At 49.9% G+C, this 18472-nt stretch overlaps 1 protein-coding gene across 1 annotated transcript; it reads right to left on the bottom strand.

The window, feature by feature from the left end:
• Positions 1–6353: 6353 nt before the first annotated feature.
• Positions 6354–11912, bottom strand: CCR2 (C-C motif chemokine receptor 2). The gene is made up of 3 exons (XM_047850270.1): positions 11813–11912; positions 11544–11652; positions 6354–7515 (listed from the first exon to the last, which is right to left on the bottom strand). The coding sequence occupies exon 3, from the start codon at positions 7502–7504 to the stop codon at positions 6383–6385; it is 1122 nt and encodes a 373-aa protein (XP_047706226.1). The 5' UTR covers positions 7505–7515; positions 11544–11652; positions 11813–11912; the 3' UTR covers positions 6354–6382.
• Between the last annotated feature and the right edge of the window lie 6560 nt (positions 11913–18472).

Here is an 18472-nt window from a genome sequence, read left to right as displayed (position 1 = left end):
CAGTGTGGAGCAGGCTTGGAGTCCCAGACTGCGCTGCCTTTAGCAAGAGATTCCCCTCTGCCTTTCCACTTCCTCATCTGTCAAGTGATGCCCTCGGTCCCCGGCGGTTCCGAAGGCAGCTCCCCCCTTCGGTACTCTAGATGACTGTGTGGCCATGCCGGTTTGGACAACACGCACTGGAGGGGAAACGGGGTGATGATGCATATACGGGCTGAGACAGGGAGGCACAGCTTAGCAGGTGTCTTGTTTATGCCTCTCCGGTTTCTGGGTCCAGGGGTGGATTCTGGCCATCTCTCAGGATGGAGTTCATCCCGGGGAGTCACAAGCGAGGACCCCTGGGCACTTCTGCAGTGTAGAATCAAGGGAACATTTCAGTCTGTCTAATGTATGAAGTTAGGGAAAACAAAACAATGGAAAGTAAGGGAAAAAATCAGACATAGGCTTACAATCTCAAAACAGTCCTTTTTTTTTTAATGTTCATTTTTGACACAGACAGAGGTCACGTGGAGAGGTGGCAGAGAGAGAGGGGGCCACAGAATCCGAAGCAGGCTCCAGGCTCTGAGATGTCAGCACAGAGCCCCACGCGGGGCTCGAACTCATGAACCCTGAGATCCTGACCTGACTCAAAGCCAGATGCTTAGCTAACTGAGCCACCCAGGTGCCCCTCAACACAATCCTTTTAAACACGGGATGTGTCTCCATCCGGACTTTTTCCCACGTATACCTTTTGGTTCATTTTCCCACACATACACCAGTTCTACATGCTTCTCTCTCTGTTTTCTTTCTTTCTTGTTTTGCTAAAGATCACAGTATAGGCTTTTCATCGGGTTATTAAAAAAAACCGCTCCCTCTCTGTGACTCTTCCGTTGTTATTTTTATGGTGGATTTATTTATTTATTAATTACTCGTTTTATGGCAGTGTACTTTAGAGGCAGCAAAGTGTACTGATCCTAGGTGCACAGCTTGGGGAAGTTCCGGTATGCACACGCCCACATAACCACCTTCCCCCTCACCGATCGAGGTGATAGGGAATTGTCCCATCACCCCAGAAGGTCGCCTTGCGCCGTGCCCAGAGGTAAGGGCCACTCTGACTTCTGTCACCGGGGATCCTCATGTGCCTCTCCTTTAAGTCCATATAAGTGGAATCGTAGATGCTACCCTCTGTCACGTCTGGCTTCTCTTGTTCGACGGAATGCCATAACCAGTCTCGCCAGAGCCTTGCTATCAGACGTTCCAGCTCCTTCCGTCGGTCTGCACTACAACAGCCTGTTTCCAGTATCTGCTGTCAGTGCTCTGTGACTCCCACCAAGGAGGACACTCCCAGTGTCCCCAAAGCCACCTTCCCCAAGAAATCCAGAGAATCCCCGTGGTCCTCAAAGAAACAGGAAGAATCCCTCCTTACTGACATTTTGTCACCTGCGTGCCTTAGCAATGATGCCTTAGCAATGGCCCGTGGCTCCCAGCACCACTTCACCTTCTGCCTCAGACACACGACGCGGTGAGTGGGGCTGGGGGTCATCACGCTGTCCTCTCTAGACTAATGTCTCTGTGGTCCAGGCCCTTCCCGGGATGGCGGGGGTGGGGGGGGGTGGCGAATGCAGTGCAACGCACCGATTAAGGGCTGTGAGAGGCCCAGGGTGACTTTGGCAGATCGGATGACACCTGAACCTCTGTGTTGAGGTCTACGCAAAACAGGATATCATGTAGGACTTTTCCTGTTGCCCCAGAACAGGCGGTTGCAGCCTGAGGCTGAGGGCAGGGAGGTGTTACGTACCCTCCAGTTCTAAGGAAACCACTGACACCGGGTTACCCGTCTCCCTCGGGGGCTCACAACTGTGCCCCCAGTTGTCGTGTCAACTCCTCCCACCCCAGTCCTATAAGGAGACACATCTGGGCAGGAAAGGCTTGTAGAAAAGGGTGGGATTGGTGGGGAGGTGAGAGGGGGCTCCTGTCCCCAAAGCCAAGGGTGTGTGGGGGTCTGAGAGAATTGTGCGAGGAATGGGAGGCCAGCACCTCTTTTCTGGGTGGGGCATCCCCCGGGCAGCCGGCCAGCCGGGCAAGTGAGGAGGGGACTGGAGAGCCGAGGTGGTGGACACAGGGCAGCGAGGCAGCAAGGAGGGCTCGAAGATGTGAGACGCCCCAGGGTCAAGTTCCAAACGTAGTGCCGAAGTGACCGCGTCCAAAGAGTTCGCCAACTGCAATCACTCACCGTACCCAGGGCCAGCCCTCCCCCCAATTCACGGGAGGTCCGCTCACCAGCCCGGATGCCTCTTCCCTCATGACAAGCTGCTTCTTGGTGACTGCTGGTGGCCTTTGGGCTGCTGGCTGATCTTCCTGAAGCTTCCCTGAAGCCCTGGCCAATCTTCTATTTGTTAGGGAAACCCTGATAAGGAGAAAAAGGCAAAGTGGCAGGAGGGGGTCTGGGTGGCTCGCTCCCAGGAGGCGGCAGGGCCAGCTGCTTTGAGCGTCGTCGCGCATCGCGGATGACAGCAGGGGGGAGGAGGGGCTCTGCCAAGCCCCCAACTCCACCAGAAGTCTTAAGACACCCGTCCCTGGGAATGATGATCTTCTCTGACGTCTGCTTGACTCAAACTGCCCACTCAAGTGTTCTCCTCGGGATAAAGACAGGGTTTCCGCTTCTAGAATGGAGAGGGTTGGCAGCTTTTACGTGGCGCTTTCCCTGGTGGCACTAAAATCCCACTGTAGCCATTACCACTGTGATGTAGGGCTTTCATCGAGTTAGCTACCCTCTCCTCTGGGCTCTCGGATGATTTCACATCGACCTCTATCTCCGTACTCTGCACTGTGCCTGCTGATTTGCAAACACTCCATCCTCCACCCCTCCCCGCCCCCACCCCCCGTCCCTGCACTTGGAGGTCTGAGTACGGGGGAATTGACACATCGTCCTTATGGACCTGCCCCAGACCGGCGCGTGACGGATCCCCAGGCATGCTTGTCACCCTGAATTCCAGGATGGAACCACAAACAGATACTTTTCCAAATTTTATTTAGAAAGCCACCCTGTACCGTATGTACTAATTCCCTTTTGTGCTTCTTGGCAAACAGCCCCCGCGGCCCGGTGGCTTCAAACAGCGAGCACGGACCGCTTGCCCCTGTGACACGTGGCTGCCGTGTGCCCGGGCTCTGGCCGTGTTCTCTGCGTCTTCCTGCTGGCTCGCCACAGTGCCTGGTGTGGCCCGGGACGCACCTTCCGGTGGCTGAGCAGGGGGAGTCAGGGGCTCGGCCCAACCACTCTACCCCTCTGTGTGGCTGAAGCAGATGTCCCTCCGCTCACTCTTCGGTGGCCGAGCCTCCTGGGGAGGGGGTTGGGGGGGGACACCTGCAGGGCACACTGTCAGTCACACGGCGAGGACGAGAATGTGTAATCGCACAGGGGAAGGAGGGAAAAGCGAAAAATAAGACAATCTAAGGTTTATCATTATTATTATTGTGGTTAGAACACTTCACACGCCTTCTACCCCCCCCCCCCCCCCCGCCAGATTTTTAAGTGTATCATACATCATTCTATCTACAGGTAGAATGTTGGAAAGCAGATGTTTGGAACTTGACGCCTTGTATAACTGGAATTTGGGGCACTTTGGTAGACGTATAGAGAAAATGCGGCATATACATGCAGTGGAATATTACTCAACCTTACAGAGAAGGATGTCCTGCCTTGTGCGGCAACATGGGTGAACCTTGGGGACGTTATGCTGGGTGAAAGAAGCCAGTCGTGGGAGGATGAATAATCCACGATTCTCCTTTACGGGGTGTCTAAAATAGTCAGAACCGTGGATGAGGTGGTTGCTAGAGGCTGGGGAGAGGAGAAAATGGGGAGTCGCTAATCAGATTTTTAAAAAAATTTTTTTAAATGTTTATTTATTTTTGAGAGAGAGAGAGAGAGAAAGAGAGTGAGCAGGGGAGGGGCAGAGAGAGAGGGAGACACAGAATCAGAAGCAGGGTCCAGGCTCCGTGCTGTCAGCCCAGAGACCCATGGGGGGGGGGGGGCAAACTCACGAATCTTGAAATCATGACCTGAGTCAAATTCAGACACTTAGCCAACTGAGCCAACCAGGCGCCCCCCCCCCAGATATATATATATATATTTTTAAAAAACAATATAGTGCGAGCATTGATTCATTTTCCAAATCATAGCTTTAAAAAACCCCAATATTTCCATCTCATCACCAAAACAACATTTCATGCATTCATTCAGATGATACAAATACCTGAAGGTGAAGCATGCACTCCCCTCTCCAAACACACGCTTCTTTCCGGAGCCTTCTCTGGCTGTGAAGTGGGAAAGCAGAAGCAGAGCAACTTCCAGCTCCTGAGTTGCCAGGTTCCAGAAGCCCCGTGTTTCCTGCTTGCACCAGCTCCGAAATGCACTGGGTCCCTGCATGGCTGTTTTCCACTTGGCTCCGCCGAGATAAAAGTCTTTGCTTCCTTAAGTGACCCAACGCCCCTCCTTTACAAATTGGGTTTCAACGTTTGGTTAGGGCTCCGTGCGATAGAGGAGCTCCCAATCCAAACCGGACAGTCTGAGCCTCAATGAGGATATCCACAAAGCACCGAAGCGTCCAAACAGCATCAAACCCCTGACGTCCCGGGCTGCGCGAGGACACAAAAGAGATGTCTGGCAGGGGGTCCGGGAGAATAAAGACACAGTTGGGATGGCAGTTGTGGAGTATGTGCTGTGATCCCCATGATACTAGTTAGACACCAATCACTAGGCAGATCACAGACCCGACTCCCCGATCGACATGGTTTGTGCTGCACTGGTAGTGTTCCCAGCATCCCGCGCTCTCACATTTTAAGCTCAAAGCCAGATTTCGGTGACTAATACGGTATTTTCAGACTTGACCTAAGAGCAACTCTTCAAATGACGCTTTGCCCCATTTACAAGTTGTAGTTTTAGGTTTACTTCTATTTTTACTCGAGGGTGATGATGATGATGATGAGTTTTATTTCTTTATTTTTTTTTACGTATCTGAACTCTACGCCTGTATCCAAAATTGAGGCGCTGGAAGGTAGTTTGCAAAAACGCTTTTCCCCAGCCCTTCTAGAGTCTTCCACCCTGCCTGGTGGGTTAGACCCTGACGTTCACAGGCCGCCTGTGACGTCCAAGGCAGGGCCTCTGTCACGTCTGCCGGGCCCCTTCTCTGTCCCGGCGACACACCCCGGGGCCCACACCTGTCGCTCCCTATCTCGCGGGCCCACTGAGGAGTTCTGGGTGCACCGTTTTCTACTCCCCACGGCTAACTCTCCTGGGGGCCGGGCAATCCTCTGGGCACCAGTGATGCGATGAGGCCTGGGGGAGGGTGGCAGAAGGGGCTAGGGCAGCAGGAAGCAGGGACAGGCAGCAAGATCCAAAGACATGAGGCCTCTACGGGTTCTGATGCCTCCTTCCTGGCCTTCCTGGCCTCCGATTCTGGAAAACACCGCTGGGGCAGTGGCCTCACACACCCTCCTGAGCTCCTGATGCAGGAACTAAGCCTTCACTCCTTCCTATCAGCACTACCTGCACCCCCCTCCCCCACCGCCCGCCTTTCCCTGGTTACGACCCGACGAGGGCTCTTATGTTTTCATCTCATTATAGATTACGCGTATTTTATTAACCAAGAACGTTCTTACATTTTTCCATCGGGGGAGGTGGCATGTGAGACGCGTGTGAACAACGGGGCATGGGGTTTGCTAGATTTCAGGTGTAGGGTGCGTGGTTATTGCAGATAAATCACAAGGAAGCAAAAATGCGTCCCGTGTTTGCACCGGAGAGGATGATTGGACCCAAAGTAAGCTCTCCGAGAGTTGTCATGGTTCCCAGGCTCTGGGACCCGGGGGTGGCGCGTGGGGGAGGCCTTCCAGGCGGGGCTGGGGACAATGCTGCTGAAACCTGCCTCCTCACCCAGGCTCAGCCACGCCCGCAGCTCCCTCCTCCTGGCACGGCCAGGACCCCACACGCCATCCCCCTGCGCCTGCTCAGTCCCCTCCCTGCCTCCAGCTGGGCCCCTGACCAGAGAGAGAGCACTGCGGGGCGAGTGAGGCGCAGGTGAAGGCTGGGAGAGGGGCATAGGCATTCTCCAGATGTGGCATTTCCCAGGAACTGGGGAGGAGCTCTTTGGAGAGTCACGGTCTGCACCCGCAGTTGTTCTGGAACATTCCCTGAGCGCCCGTTGGCCGCACGGGGAGGGGCGAAGTCTGTCTTGGTGAGTCCGACCCTGAGCTTCGTGCCTGAGAGGCTCGCCTGAGAGGCTCGCCTGAGAGGCTCACGGGCCTCCCTTCTCCAATGGACCCCCGAAGCCTTTTATCACATGCAGTTTTCCGTCCCCTCCCCCCCCCCCCCCCCCCCCCGCTTGATGGTCGGAGGCAAACCGTTACTCGTTTACAAGCCCGCGGACACCTCCTGCTCGCCTGTGGAAGGCGTGTATGTGGAACTCACTCGATCCGCGGTCTCCCCGTAGAAGACCGGGCACTGTTTGCAGAGATGCTTGGCGATGTGCTTTCGGAAGAACACGGAGAGATGCCTTCTGAACTTCTCCCCGACGAAGGCGTAGATGATGGGGTTGATGCAACAGTGCGTCATTCCCAGGGTCTCCGTCACCTGCATGGCTTGGTCCAGCTGACTGGTGCTCTGGCAGTCACTCACGTTAAAGGACTCCGGGAAGGTGCTCAGCAGGAGGACGATGTTGTTGGGGGCCCAGAAGAGAAAGTAAACGATCATGATCACGAAGATGAGCTTCACGGCCCTGTGCTTCTTCTTCTCGTTCCGACACCGGAACAGGGTCCTGAGGATGGCCGAGTAGCAGACGATCATGACGAGCAGGGGGAGGACCAGGCCCAAGACGCTCCTCGTGACTGCGTGGAAAGTCTTCCACCCTGGCGGGAAAGAAGGGCGGCAGGAGTAAAAAGAGTCTTCCCACTGCAACTTGTTAAAGACGCACCCCGGCAGAGAGGCGACCACGGCCGCCGCCCAGGTGACCGCGCTTGTCACCGCCCCAAAGGTGACCGTCCTGGCCTTTAAAGCGAACACAGCGTGGACGATAGCCAGGTACCTATCGACGGTCAGGAGGATGATGAAGAAGTTTCCGCCAAAGTACCCGACGTGATAGAGCCCGGTGACCGTCTTACACATCGCATCCCCGAAGACCCACCCGTTGGCGGCATAGTGGGCCCAGAAGGGGAGGGTGAAGAGGAAGAGCAGGTCGGAGATGGCCAAGTTGAGCAGGTAGACGTCAGTCATGCTCCTCAGCTTTTTGCAGTTGACGAGGATGAGGACGACCAGCAGGTTGCCCACGAAGCCCGAAAGGAACACGAGTGAGTAGAGCGGAGGCAGGAGCCGGACCGCGTTCTGCCTCACGTCGGTTTTCTGGCACGGTGCGCTGTAATCGTAGTCGTAATTGGTGGTGGCTTCCTCGTTGCCCCCCTGGTTGCCGGTTGTGAACAGAGACTGGGGTGTGGACAGCATGGGGTAGCTGAACAGGGCAAGCATGTCATTGTCGCCCATCTTCCTCCGCCCTGTAATCAGAGGACGAAATGATCACACACCGCGTGCCGGACATTAACAATGTCCCCGCTCCCCTTCAGCCCCGGCCCAGCGTTCGTCTTCCTTTCGCGACCACCTCCTTGAAAGCTCGCGCGCCCGGCGATCACTTCCCCTTACTCCTTCCGGCAGACACTGCTCGTCGACCCTCCGGCCGTTTCTCAACACCCTGGGGCCTTCCCAGAAAGCCCGACTCTTATTACAAAGTTTTCCTCGCTGCACACTTGCTTTTCTTTCTACCTCCTCTGCTGGGCTGTGCAGGCCCGTGACCCACTCCTGGACGGCATTGTGGAAGGGGACCCTGCCAGGGGGTCCCTGGGATTGCTCTCCTCTGACGGGAGAGGAGGAGCAGAAGCCCTGGCCCCCCTGGCCCCTTCTGCCTCTGCGGCTGGTCTGGTGAGGGCCTGGTGCTTGGGACCCTGAACAAAAGACTCAGAGGACGGAGCAAAACAAGGCAGAGTCCCAGCATCACCAAGTCGTAAGCGCTGGCCTTGAACAGCCCATCCTCTGAAAAAAATTAAAAAAAAAAATAAATAAATAAATAAAGCCTTGTTTGTAAGCTACGGTGCGTTCCATACTATGTGGCTGGAAAGCCGAGAGTGTTTTCGCCGACACCCCTGTCCACCCTCTGCCTCCGTCACCCTGCCAAAGCTGCTTCTGCGAGATTGCAGTGACAATCCCACTGCTCAATGCCTGACTCTCCTTCAGCCTTATCCTCGTCGAGCATCGGACCCGTCTGTTAGGTTCTTCCATTTAAAACTCATTTTGGGGGCTCCTGGGGGGCTCAGCCGGTTGAGCATCTTACTGTTGATTGCAGCTCAGGTCGTGATCTCGGTTTGTGAGGTCGAGCCCCGCCTCGGGCTCTGTGCTGATGGCACAGAGCCTGCTTGGGATTCTCTCTCTCTCTCTCTCTCTCTGTCTCCCTCTCCCTGCCCCTCCCTCCCTCTCTCAAAATTGCTAAACATTTGGGAAAAAACACAAACTCGCCTGGCTTCCGGGAGGTTAGTGCCTGTCTCGCACCTTCTTACTCATTTTCTTCGTTGGTGTCTCCTTCCCCCGTCCACACTGCGAGAATCCCCGGGCACGATCCTTGGCTGCCGCCTCGTTACCCGCTGTCTCTTTATTCTCACCCCAAAGTTCTTGCTGAGTCGTGTGGTGTAATCACAGGGCTTTAGGCCCCCCCGAATGCCAATGCTGCCCGAAGCGCTGGCTTCTGGTCTCAACTTTCAACCCCTGCCTCTCAGAGTTGAGTTTCCTACTGCCTCCTGCATATAAGAACTCACTCATTTGACCAGCATTTATTGAGCACCTACTGTGAGCCATGCTGCATTCTAGGTAGTGGAGATACAGCAGTGAGCAAAGTGGGCATCATACCGGTACCTCACATTCAACCCACCCCGAACCCAACACCCCCGGAAGCGTCCTTCAGCTGGTGGACTCCTTATCTTGGCTACTATCCTTGACTGTCCAGGAAGCGGGAGTGGGCATTGTCCCGGGTCCCTCGTCTTCAGAAGGCTGGGAGCAGGCCTCAGGAGCCAACAGACCCAGGTTCAAATCCTGCCTCCAACGACTTACGAGTTGTGGTATTTGGGGCTAACTACTTCCTCAATTCGCAGTTTCTTAATGTATAAAACGCTAACTCTGCTGAGTGGCCGCAGAGATGAGCGAAGAGGAGGACGGAGCGCAGCGCCCGGAGCAGGGACGGGCTCTGTGCGACCTCTGTCGCGTCTAGTGAACTTCACCTCGTAAACACCTCCGGGTCTGGCCCCCCTGCCAGCCCCTACCGCCTGGCCTCGGACGCTGCTCGCCTCATGGTTGCTGTCGTCTCGCCTTGCACGCGGCTTGCTCCTGACCACGCTCCGTTTCCACCTGTCTTGCCCAGCACCGCGCTGGGAGATCGGGCGCTCCTCTGCTGAAAACCGCCAGCAGCCCCACGATTTGTATGTGGCGGGACCTCAAAGGCAACGTCCTAGCCCAGACTCGTGAGCTCCCAGCCATCCGCCAGCTGCTCCGATTCCCCTTCTCTGTGAGGCCAAACCCGCCTCCCCTCTCAATCACTCGAGAGCGTCTCATAAAACCGTGCTTGCCTCTCGACAGGCCCTTATCACACGATCTTCCATCGTGTGCTCCCTGAGGTCCAGCTCCTGTTCCTGTCCCCGGCTCTTAGGACAGCCTCTGGCTACAGGAGGCACCAAGAAATGTTCATTGAGAGACTGCGTGGAAGTCTTTATACCGAGTCTGACATCTAACATCAATAGTCTCAAGAAAGTCGATTCTTTTTCCTGGTAGTGGCTGGGAATTGGTTTTTCTCTTTGTGCACGCCCTTATTCTTCAGTTTCTCTTGTGATCGATACTTCTAGGTTTTGCATTTCACCAAGCCAGATTGTTGGAAATCTGCAGCAACTAAATAAGACCTCTAATCCAGTTTGGGAAGAAAAACCATGTATCCACCACAGAGATGACACCTGGGATCATTAAACTGAGGGCTCCTCGAACTCTAGGCGCTGTGCTACGTGCTTTCCCCGCGTTAATAAATTTACTCTTTGCAATAATTTTGTGAGCACGTGTTCACACATCTGTACGGTGCAGAAATTCGAAATTCGGGCACGGATGAGTGAAACGACTTCCCCAGATTCACAGGACAAGTGATAGCTGAGCTGGATTTTGAACGTGGGGCTCTTCAGTTACAAAAAGACCCCAGGAGCTTCTCTTCCCAGGCTGGGAGCGCAGAGACGGATGCAGAACCGGTAACGATTTTCTAGGTATCCTTGCATGCCTTGAACAGAACTTCTTTGGCATTTGGATTTAAAGCCCACACACTCACCCACACGAGCATGCCCCACTCATGCGCGCATGCACACACACACACACACACACACACACACACACTTTACTAGAAAATAAACGCCATGAGGGCTTAGGGATTCGCCTTGCAAAGAGAGATCTTGGTGCCCCAGAGCCTCAGCTGGCACCCAGAGGCTGCTGAAGAAATACCATTTCGGTAAATGAATGACAGAAAACTAGCAGGCTGCAAGCTACCGAGAAACGCGATGCCCCACTGTGGACTAGCCTCCCAGGTAATGCAGCGGGAGACCTGATACGGGGGGGTCCTTGCACACAGCCCCTTAACTGCAGCACACCCTCTGGGCTGTTCTGTAACCAACCACAGGGTTAGCCTCCTCATCTGGGTAGGAAAGTGTGCACTAGACCCATGGTTCTCAAAGGCTGGGCTTCAGCAGCACACAGGAAGTCTGTAGTCAGAAATGCACAACCCAGACCCTCTGGTGGTTCAGAACGGGGGTTGGTGGGAGGAGAGGATGGAGCGCGAGGAAGTCGGTTGCTCTGACCGCTTCCACCTTGCCTCCTCTCCGCTTTGTTTACCTGCACTGGCTTCTCAACTACCAGCCGCCTCTTCCCACACTGTTTCTCCCCAGTCACTCCAGCACACCTAGCTCCTAGCACAGCAGGCACTTAGCAAGGTGCCGCTTTCAAGTGGCAGGACACATCCTGAATCAGTAAAAAGCCGCCTCTCAGAAAAAGAGGTTCCTCACTTCAGCCTCCGTGGCTGTCCTGAATTGAGGCAAGGGGCCCATTGTGGTTCAGGGCCTGGACCATCACATATATGGAATATGGGGGCGGGTAGTATTTGGGATAGAAAGTTCCAGTTCTTTCAAGCCCTTGGAGGCTGGGGAGGGCAGAGTGAGGGGCAGTAGCCTGAGCATCCTTACTCTCCTGTCTTCTTCAGCGTGCTGTCCTCTCACCTGAGCCCCGTGGCGGGGGGTCTCAGCCTGCTCTGAACTTGTTCACTGCTATCAGAGCCTCTCCAATGATCCTGGTGCACACACCACCCTCCACCCTTTCCTCCATGAAGACGATCCCCCAGGAGCCTGGGCTCTATGCAGCCCTCAGGGTGCTCCCATCCCTACATCTCCAGGGTCGGGATGCTTTCAGCCTGTGACTCATAAAATAATGAAAAAAAAAAAAAAAAGCACCCACAACTCACCAGTGGATGGCTTCTCCCAAGTGGCCCTGGAGCGTCAGGCTTCCCAGCAACTGAACCAAAGAGATCTGGAGGTAGAAACTTGGTGTGCAGAAGAAGGAAATAATGTTTCCTGCAAAAAAGAAGGCGGAGATACACGGGCAAGTAATGTTAAAAATTTTAAGAAAAAAAAAAAAACCCACACACAATAGTGATACAGTTCTTCTTTTCCAGCCAGGAACCCTATACCCTAGGTTGAGGACTTCAGAGTAATATTAATTTTGAAATCTTACTTATGCAACCTTGAGTATGAGTCAAGCACGCCCTGTACATCTGCTCCTGTGTCTAACGACTCTGGGGTTATCTTGTGGGTCTCTCTATCTGGAAATCTTCCTCCTCTCTTCTGCCGGTGATAATTTGCATGAAATGAGCACAACAGAATTTCATTCTTCAGAGGATAAATGCCAAGAGGGGGGCTGTGGCTGATGGTGGAGACAATATAAAGAGTTTCGTGTGGCCATCCACACTGGGTTTGGGATCAGATTGGAAATTTTATCCAGGTACAGATTTTTAATGAAAAGGGAATGCAAAATTGTCTCTTGTATTAGAGATGTCCTTAGCAAGAAGGGCCTCAATTATTGTAGGTTCCACTCTCCAGAAAGAAGTTTTTATAAAAGAAAACACCACTGAGAGTCTGGGAAGAGAGTAGCATGGAAAGCACCAGAAATCTCTCTCCCTATCCAGGCAACAATTGTGCCGACAGAATCTGTCTGACCTAACCATTCCAGAACTCTGGAGTCTACTGAAGGCCCTGCAACAGTCAGGGGAAGGCTTGGATGATCAATTGCAGTTAACTTTGGTCATTTTTAGCTCTTGGCACAGTAACAGCTATCCGTGCCCCACCCACTCCCCTTGGCACACATGCATAAAGATGTAATTCTGTGACACTAACCCCCAAAGGGGGTGAGGACAGAGCCGTAAAAGAGTGGGGTTTTGTGTGTTGTTGATGTCGAACTGGTATAAATTTAAACTAGAATGGGGGCGCCTGGGTGGCTCAGTCGGTTAAGCATCCGACTTCAGCTCAGGTCATGATCTCGCGGTCCGTGAGTTCGAGCCCTGCGTTGGGCTCTGTGCTGACAGCTCAGAGCCTGGAGCCTGCTTCGGATTCTGTGTCTCCCTCTCTCTCTGCCCCTCCCCTGCTCATGCTCTGTCTCTCTCTGTCTCAAAAATAAATAAACGTTAAAAAAAAATAAAAAAAAAAAACAGGCACAAGTTTGAAATCTCTCAATAATAAATAAATGTTAAAAAAAATTTTAAACTAGAATGTTATAACCTTGGGATATTATATGTGATCTCTGTGGTAACCACAAAGAAAATAGCTTTAGAACATACATGAAAGGAAATAAAAGGGAATTTAAATATTTCGCTACAAAGAAATCAACCAAATACAAAATAAGACAGTAGGGTAGGAAAAAAGGGACCAAAAAAACTGTAAGTGTGCACATAGGAAAAAATGCCAAAATGACAGAACTAAGTTCTTCCTTATCAGTAATTACTTTAAATGTAAATGGATTAAATTCTCCAATCAAAAGATAGAGAGATGGTAGAATGAATGACAAAACAAAACAAAACCTGATCTAACTATATGTTGTCAACATGAGACTCGTTTTTGGTCTAAACACACAAATATATTGAAAGTGAAAGGATGGAGAAAAATATTAACTAAAAGATATTAAACAAAAGAGAGCAGGGATGACTATACCAATGTCAGACAAAATAGCCTTTATTTATTATAATAATAATTATTATCATCATTATTATTATTTTAAGCAGGCTTCACACTCAGCACAGAGCCCAAAGTGGGACTCAAACTCACGACCCTGAGATCAAGACCTCAGCTGAGATCAAGAGTCAGACCCTTAACCGAGCCAACCAGGAGGCCCTGACAAAATAGACTTTACATCAAAAAAAGCTTACAGAAGATCAAGACAGATGTTGTATATTACAGGGTTCAATACAGTCAGAAGACATAACGATTGTGAGTATCTATACCTAATGACAGGTCATCAAAATATATGAAGCAAAAACTGACAGGACTGAAGGGAGAAAAAGACAGTTGCACAATAATAGTTGGAGATTTCAATACCCTGTTCTTGATAATGAATAGAACAGCCAGATGGAAGATGAGTAAGAAAGCACAGGACTTGAACCCACAATAAGCCAACTGGATCTAACAGACTTACATGGAGTACTCTATCCAAGAATAATAGCATTATGTGTTCTTCTCAAAGGCACTTGGGACATTTTTTTCAGGAGAAGCTGTATTGAAACTAGACATAGAACTTCTAAAACTCAACGACTAAACAGCAACTCAATTCAAAACTGGGCAAAGGACTCGAATAGACATTTCGTCAAAGAAGATACACCAATGGCCAAGAAGCACGTGCTATGCTCAATACCACTGATCATCAGGGAAACGGAAATCAAAGCTACAATGAGACACCACTTCACAGCCATCAGGATGGCCACTATCCAAACAACAGAAAATAACAAGTGTTGGGGAGGGTGTGGACAGACAGAAACCTTTGCTTACTCTTATGGGGATGTAAAAACGGTACTGCTGCTGTAGGGAACGGTGTGGTGGTTCCCCCAAAATGTAAAAGTAGAATTACTATGGGATCTGACAATTCCACTTCTGGTTATGTACTCAAAAGAACTGAAAGCAGGGTCTTGAAGAGATATTTATATGCCCATGTTGATAGCCGTATTATTCACGAGAGCTCCCACGTGGATGAATGGACGAGCAAAATGCGGCACACGCATACTATGGCATATTATTCGGTCTTCAAAAAGAAGAAAATCCTGACATAGCCTACACCACGGAAGAACCTTGAAGACATTATGCCGAGTGAAATAAGCCAGTCACAAAAAAGACCAGATGAGTCCACTTACATGAGACATGAGATACTTAGCCAAAACCGTCAAGACAGAGAGTAGGACAGTGGGTGCCAGGGGCTTGGGTGAGGGATGAATGGGGAGCTCATGTTTCATGGGTACAGAGCTTTGGTTTTACAAAATGAGACGAGTTCTGGGGATGGATGACGGTGACGGCTGCACAACGTCACAAGCGTGTTTAACGCCACTGAACTATACACTCAAAAGTGGTTAAAATCGTAAGAGTTTATGTGACGCAAACATAAGGTGTTACGTTTGTTTTGTCACAATAAAAAAAGAAAAGACAAAGAGACATCGTAAGAGTTTATGTGACGCAAACATAAGGTGTTACGTTTGTTTTGTCACAATAAAAAAGGAAAAGACAAAGAGACATCGTAAGAGTTTATGTGACGCAAACATAAGGTGTTATGTTTGTTTTGTCACAATAAAAAAAGAAAAGACAAAGACAGGGTGAATTCTGCAATTTAGGCAATTGTGCTTAGGAATATTCCTCAGGTCCCAGAGGGAACATTGGGTCACCTGAGTTGGCTCCACACACTTTCTGGAATTCAGGAGATCTGAGTGTCTATGCTGGTGCCTTGGCGTATCTCTAAGCTTTGACTTCTCCAACTATAAACTGGGAATAACGAGGCCTCCGGGGTCGGTGGAGCTTCAATGGATACAAAGCAACTAGTATAGTGTCTGGTAAGAAGTAGGCACTCAACAGAATAGTGGCTAACGACAACAGTAAAACACTCCGTGAAATCTGGGGGGGCCCTTCTGGATTTCTATTTGTTGTAACCATGTATCCTGCATACGACCTGGTTTTTGTGCGAAGAAAGAAGAGCCTCAGGTCTCTCCTTAGAAGACAGCTGCTGGCTTGGTCAGGAACATGAAAGGTTCTCCACTTGGTCCCTAATGTGGTCTCTGAGCGGGGGTCAGAAGGGTCTTTCTGAGATTTCAATGGTAAAACAGATCGTACTCACCCAGCGATGCTGGGTCTGTGCCCACTTTATGGAATGCCCTCACTGGGGCCTCTTGCTGCTGGTTCCTTTGAGTCAGTCTGCGATGGGGAAGGTCAAGACCCCAGAATTTTGCCCTTGTTGATTTCTGTCTTCGCACTAGACATCACCGACTCCAGCCTTGCTTTATAAACAGAGAGAGGCAGAGAGGTAGGGGGGTGGCAGAGCCAGAATCTGAATCTTTGTCTTATGTGTAGCACAGAGAACGGAAGGCACAATCAGACGACAATTTGAAGACACAGCGTAAGGCTGAGCGAACGTATGGAAGGGTGGGCGGTGTAAAGAGAACCAATAGGTGGCGAGAAGTCCAAAGACTAGTGGGAACTCTTACCCTATGCTTGAAGGGCCAAACGAATAAATATCGCCCAATCCCCATTGCGAGCTGAAGACAGAAGGACCCAGCTGCTGCTAGAACTTCCACAGGGCAGGAGGAGAGCAGGAACAGAAGTCCTCTGACCTCCTGCCAGTGCCTGAACCCAACAAGAAGAGGGAGAAGCTGGAGTCCAGCTGACGTAGCCAACAGGTGTCAGCTTCCTGGTAAATCAGAGTGGATCTGGGGGAGCATGGTTAATAATCACTCAGCTATTAAGTCAATTAAGTCAAACTTCTTTTTTTTTTTGTCACTAGGTTCTCACTTGATCAAGAAGACGGGAAAGTTTATCAAGCAGCCTCAGGTTACTTTGATGACTCCCCTTCTAACTAACTCCCTTACTTATTTGTCATGGGATTTGTTCGGTTGCCACCCTTAGGAGATAAATTCTTGCCCTTTTTTCAACACAGATGTTTTGGTTGATTGTGGTTTCTACGGTTTGCATGCTTCCTGTGACCTACTAAAATAGATCAGCGAGTTCTAGGATTTTACATGTTCGGTATGGGTTAAAAACAGTGATCTCGACGAATGTGATACCCATGGAAAAAGCACCGTTATACATTCCTACATGCTCTGCTCATATTTCTAGGGTAAAAATAACACAAATTATTTCCACTGTTTTTGACTCAAGTCACAAAGTAACATGACAGCAAGAAAGCCTGGAAACTGCAAATGGCTTTTGGAAAGCCAAAGTGTCAGGTTAAGAGAAGCCAGACCTGAATGCTTCCCTCCTCCTCTTCCAAGTTCACCACCATTTCCAAGTGAACCAAGAATAGACAAGGGTATGTGATGAAAAGAAAGAAAGAGAGAAAGAAGGAAAGAAAGAAAGAGAGAAAGAGAAAGAAAGAAAAAAGAAAGAGAAGAGAAAGAAAGAAAGAAAGAGAAAAGAAAGAAAGGAAGGAAGAAAGAAAAAGAAAAAGAAAGAAAGAAATCATAAAGAAGTGTAAAGTTGGCAGATTGGATGTTTTCCATACCTTAAGGCCAAAGAAACTTTGGAAAATAGAAGTGAAGTCAAAATCTTTAGTGCATCCAGCTGCTGAAAAGCCCTCTCAAGTGACTTAAGAGGATGTCATTTGAACCTGAGGTAGGGAGGAAGGGAGATAATCTTGTATTCTACAGCCCAGTGTTTTAAACTACTCTGCGACTAGACTCAGCTCTTGGTCTCGGAGGTGGCCTGCTCTGGGGAGAAAGCTATGGCTGGGGATGGGTCAGGACACAGTACTTGGAAGGCATTTTTAGAGACCCCCAGGACATTGCAACAGTGTGGGACGGGGGCTGGTTCTGGGGAATCAGAAGCTAGAATTCACTGTCGCCGCCATCACCTGCCCTCCCCGCAAGGCGTGGTGAGGAAGAAGAGGATGGGCGAATACCTACAGGATGAGGTTTCATACATGGCAGTAGAAGCCATAACTACTCCTCTCCCACCTCTGACAGCTACCATTTGAGTGTGGTTTCTGAGGTGTCCCAGGGAGGGGCATAATGTTGTAGCCATCTGAAAACAACTCAGATAGTGCTCTTTGCAGGTGCTGGTGGCATGAGAAGAAACCCGCAAATCTGGATGTGGCAGAGATTCTGATTGGAGGACATGACTGAGACCTCCCTCTGGATGGGCGTGGGTGATGGAAGATAGAAAGACCCTTCCCAAGTATGGCTAGCTGAAGATGTGCCCAACCGCTGCTGGCTTTATAAGAACCATAAATAATACTTGGTGGTGAGGAAAGAACAAGTGTGGAGAGGATAACTCATTTGTAATGCAGTGCAGGTATACATCCATATAAAGATATAGTATGTGTTATATATATAATATATTATATATCTATTTAAAGTAATGCATGCTAAAAGCAAATGTTAGTTCTTTGAAAAGATAACAAAGTTGACAAAGCCCTAGCTGTACTAAGAAAAAAAGAAAACACATAAATAACTAAAATCAGATGAAAGTGGGGATATTACTCGTGAATTTATAGAAATAAAAAAGATTGTAAGAGAATATCATATACGATGTCCCACCAACAAATTAAGTAACACGGACAAATGAAATGAAACGGAAAGATCCCTAGAAAAACACAAACTGCCAAAAACTGCCTCAAGAAGAAATAGAAAATCTGCAAAGATCTGTATAAAATAGAGATTAAACCAGAAATCAAAAATCTCCCAACAGATAAATGCCCAGGACTGAGTGGCTTCATTGGTGAGTTCTACCAAGCCTTTAAAGAAAAACTAACATCAGTCTTTCTCCAACTGTTCCTAAAAATAGAAAAAGGGGGATATTTCCTAACTCATTCTATGAAATCGGAATTGACGTGCTAGCAAAACCAGACAAAGACACCACAAGAAAACTGCAGACCAATATCCTTTTTGGATGTAGACGTGAATGTATTTTTTCTTCACTCTGTTAATATCAGGTATGATATGGGTTGATTTTCCTATGTTGAATCACCCTTGCTTTCTTTGGATAAATTCTCTATGGTCATGGAGTATAATTCTTTTAATGTGCCATTAGATGCAGCTTGCCAGTATTTTGCTGAGAGTTTTGCCTCTTTGCAAAGAAACAACCTTGGAGGATTCCAGCTTCCCGATTTCAAAATGTACTACAAAGCTACATTAACTGGCATAAGGATAGACCTATA

This window comes from Prionailurus viverrinus, chromosome A2 (genome assembly GCF_022837055.1).
Source record: "Prionailurus viverrinus isolate Anna chromosome A2, UM_Priviv_1.0, whole genome shotgun sequence".
Classification (NCBI taxonomy): domain Eukaryota; kingdom Metazoa; phylum Chordata; class Mammalia; order Carnivora; family Felidae; genus Prionailurus; species Prionailurus viverrinus.
Note: the sequence above shows the minus strand (reverse complement) of the source record. Positions and strands in the feature narration are given on the sequence as shown.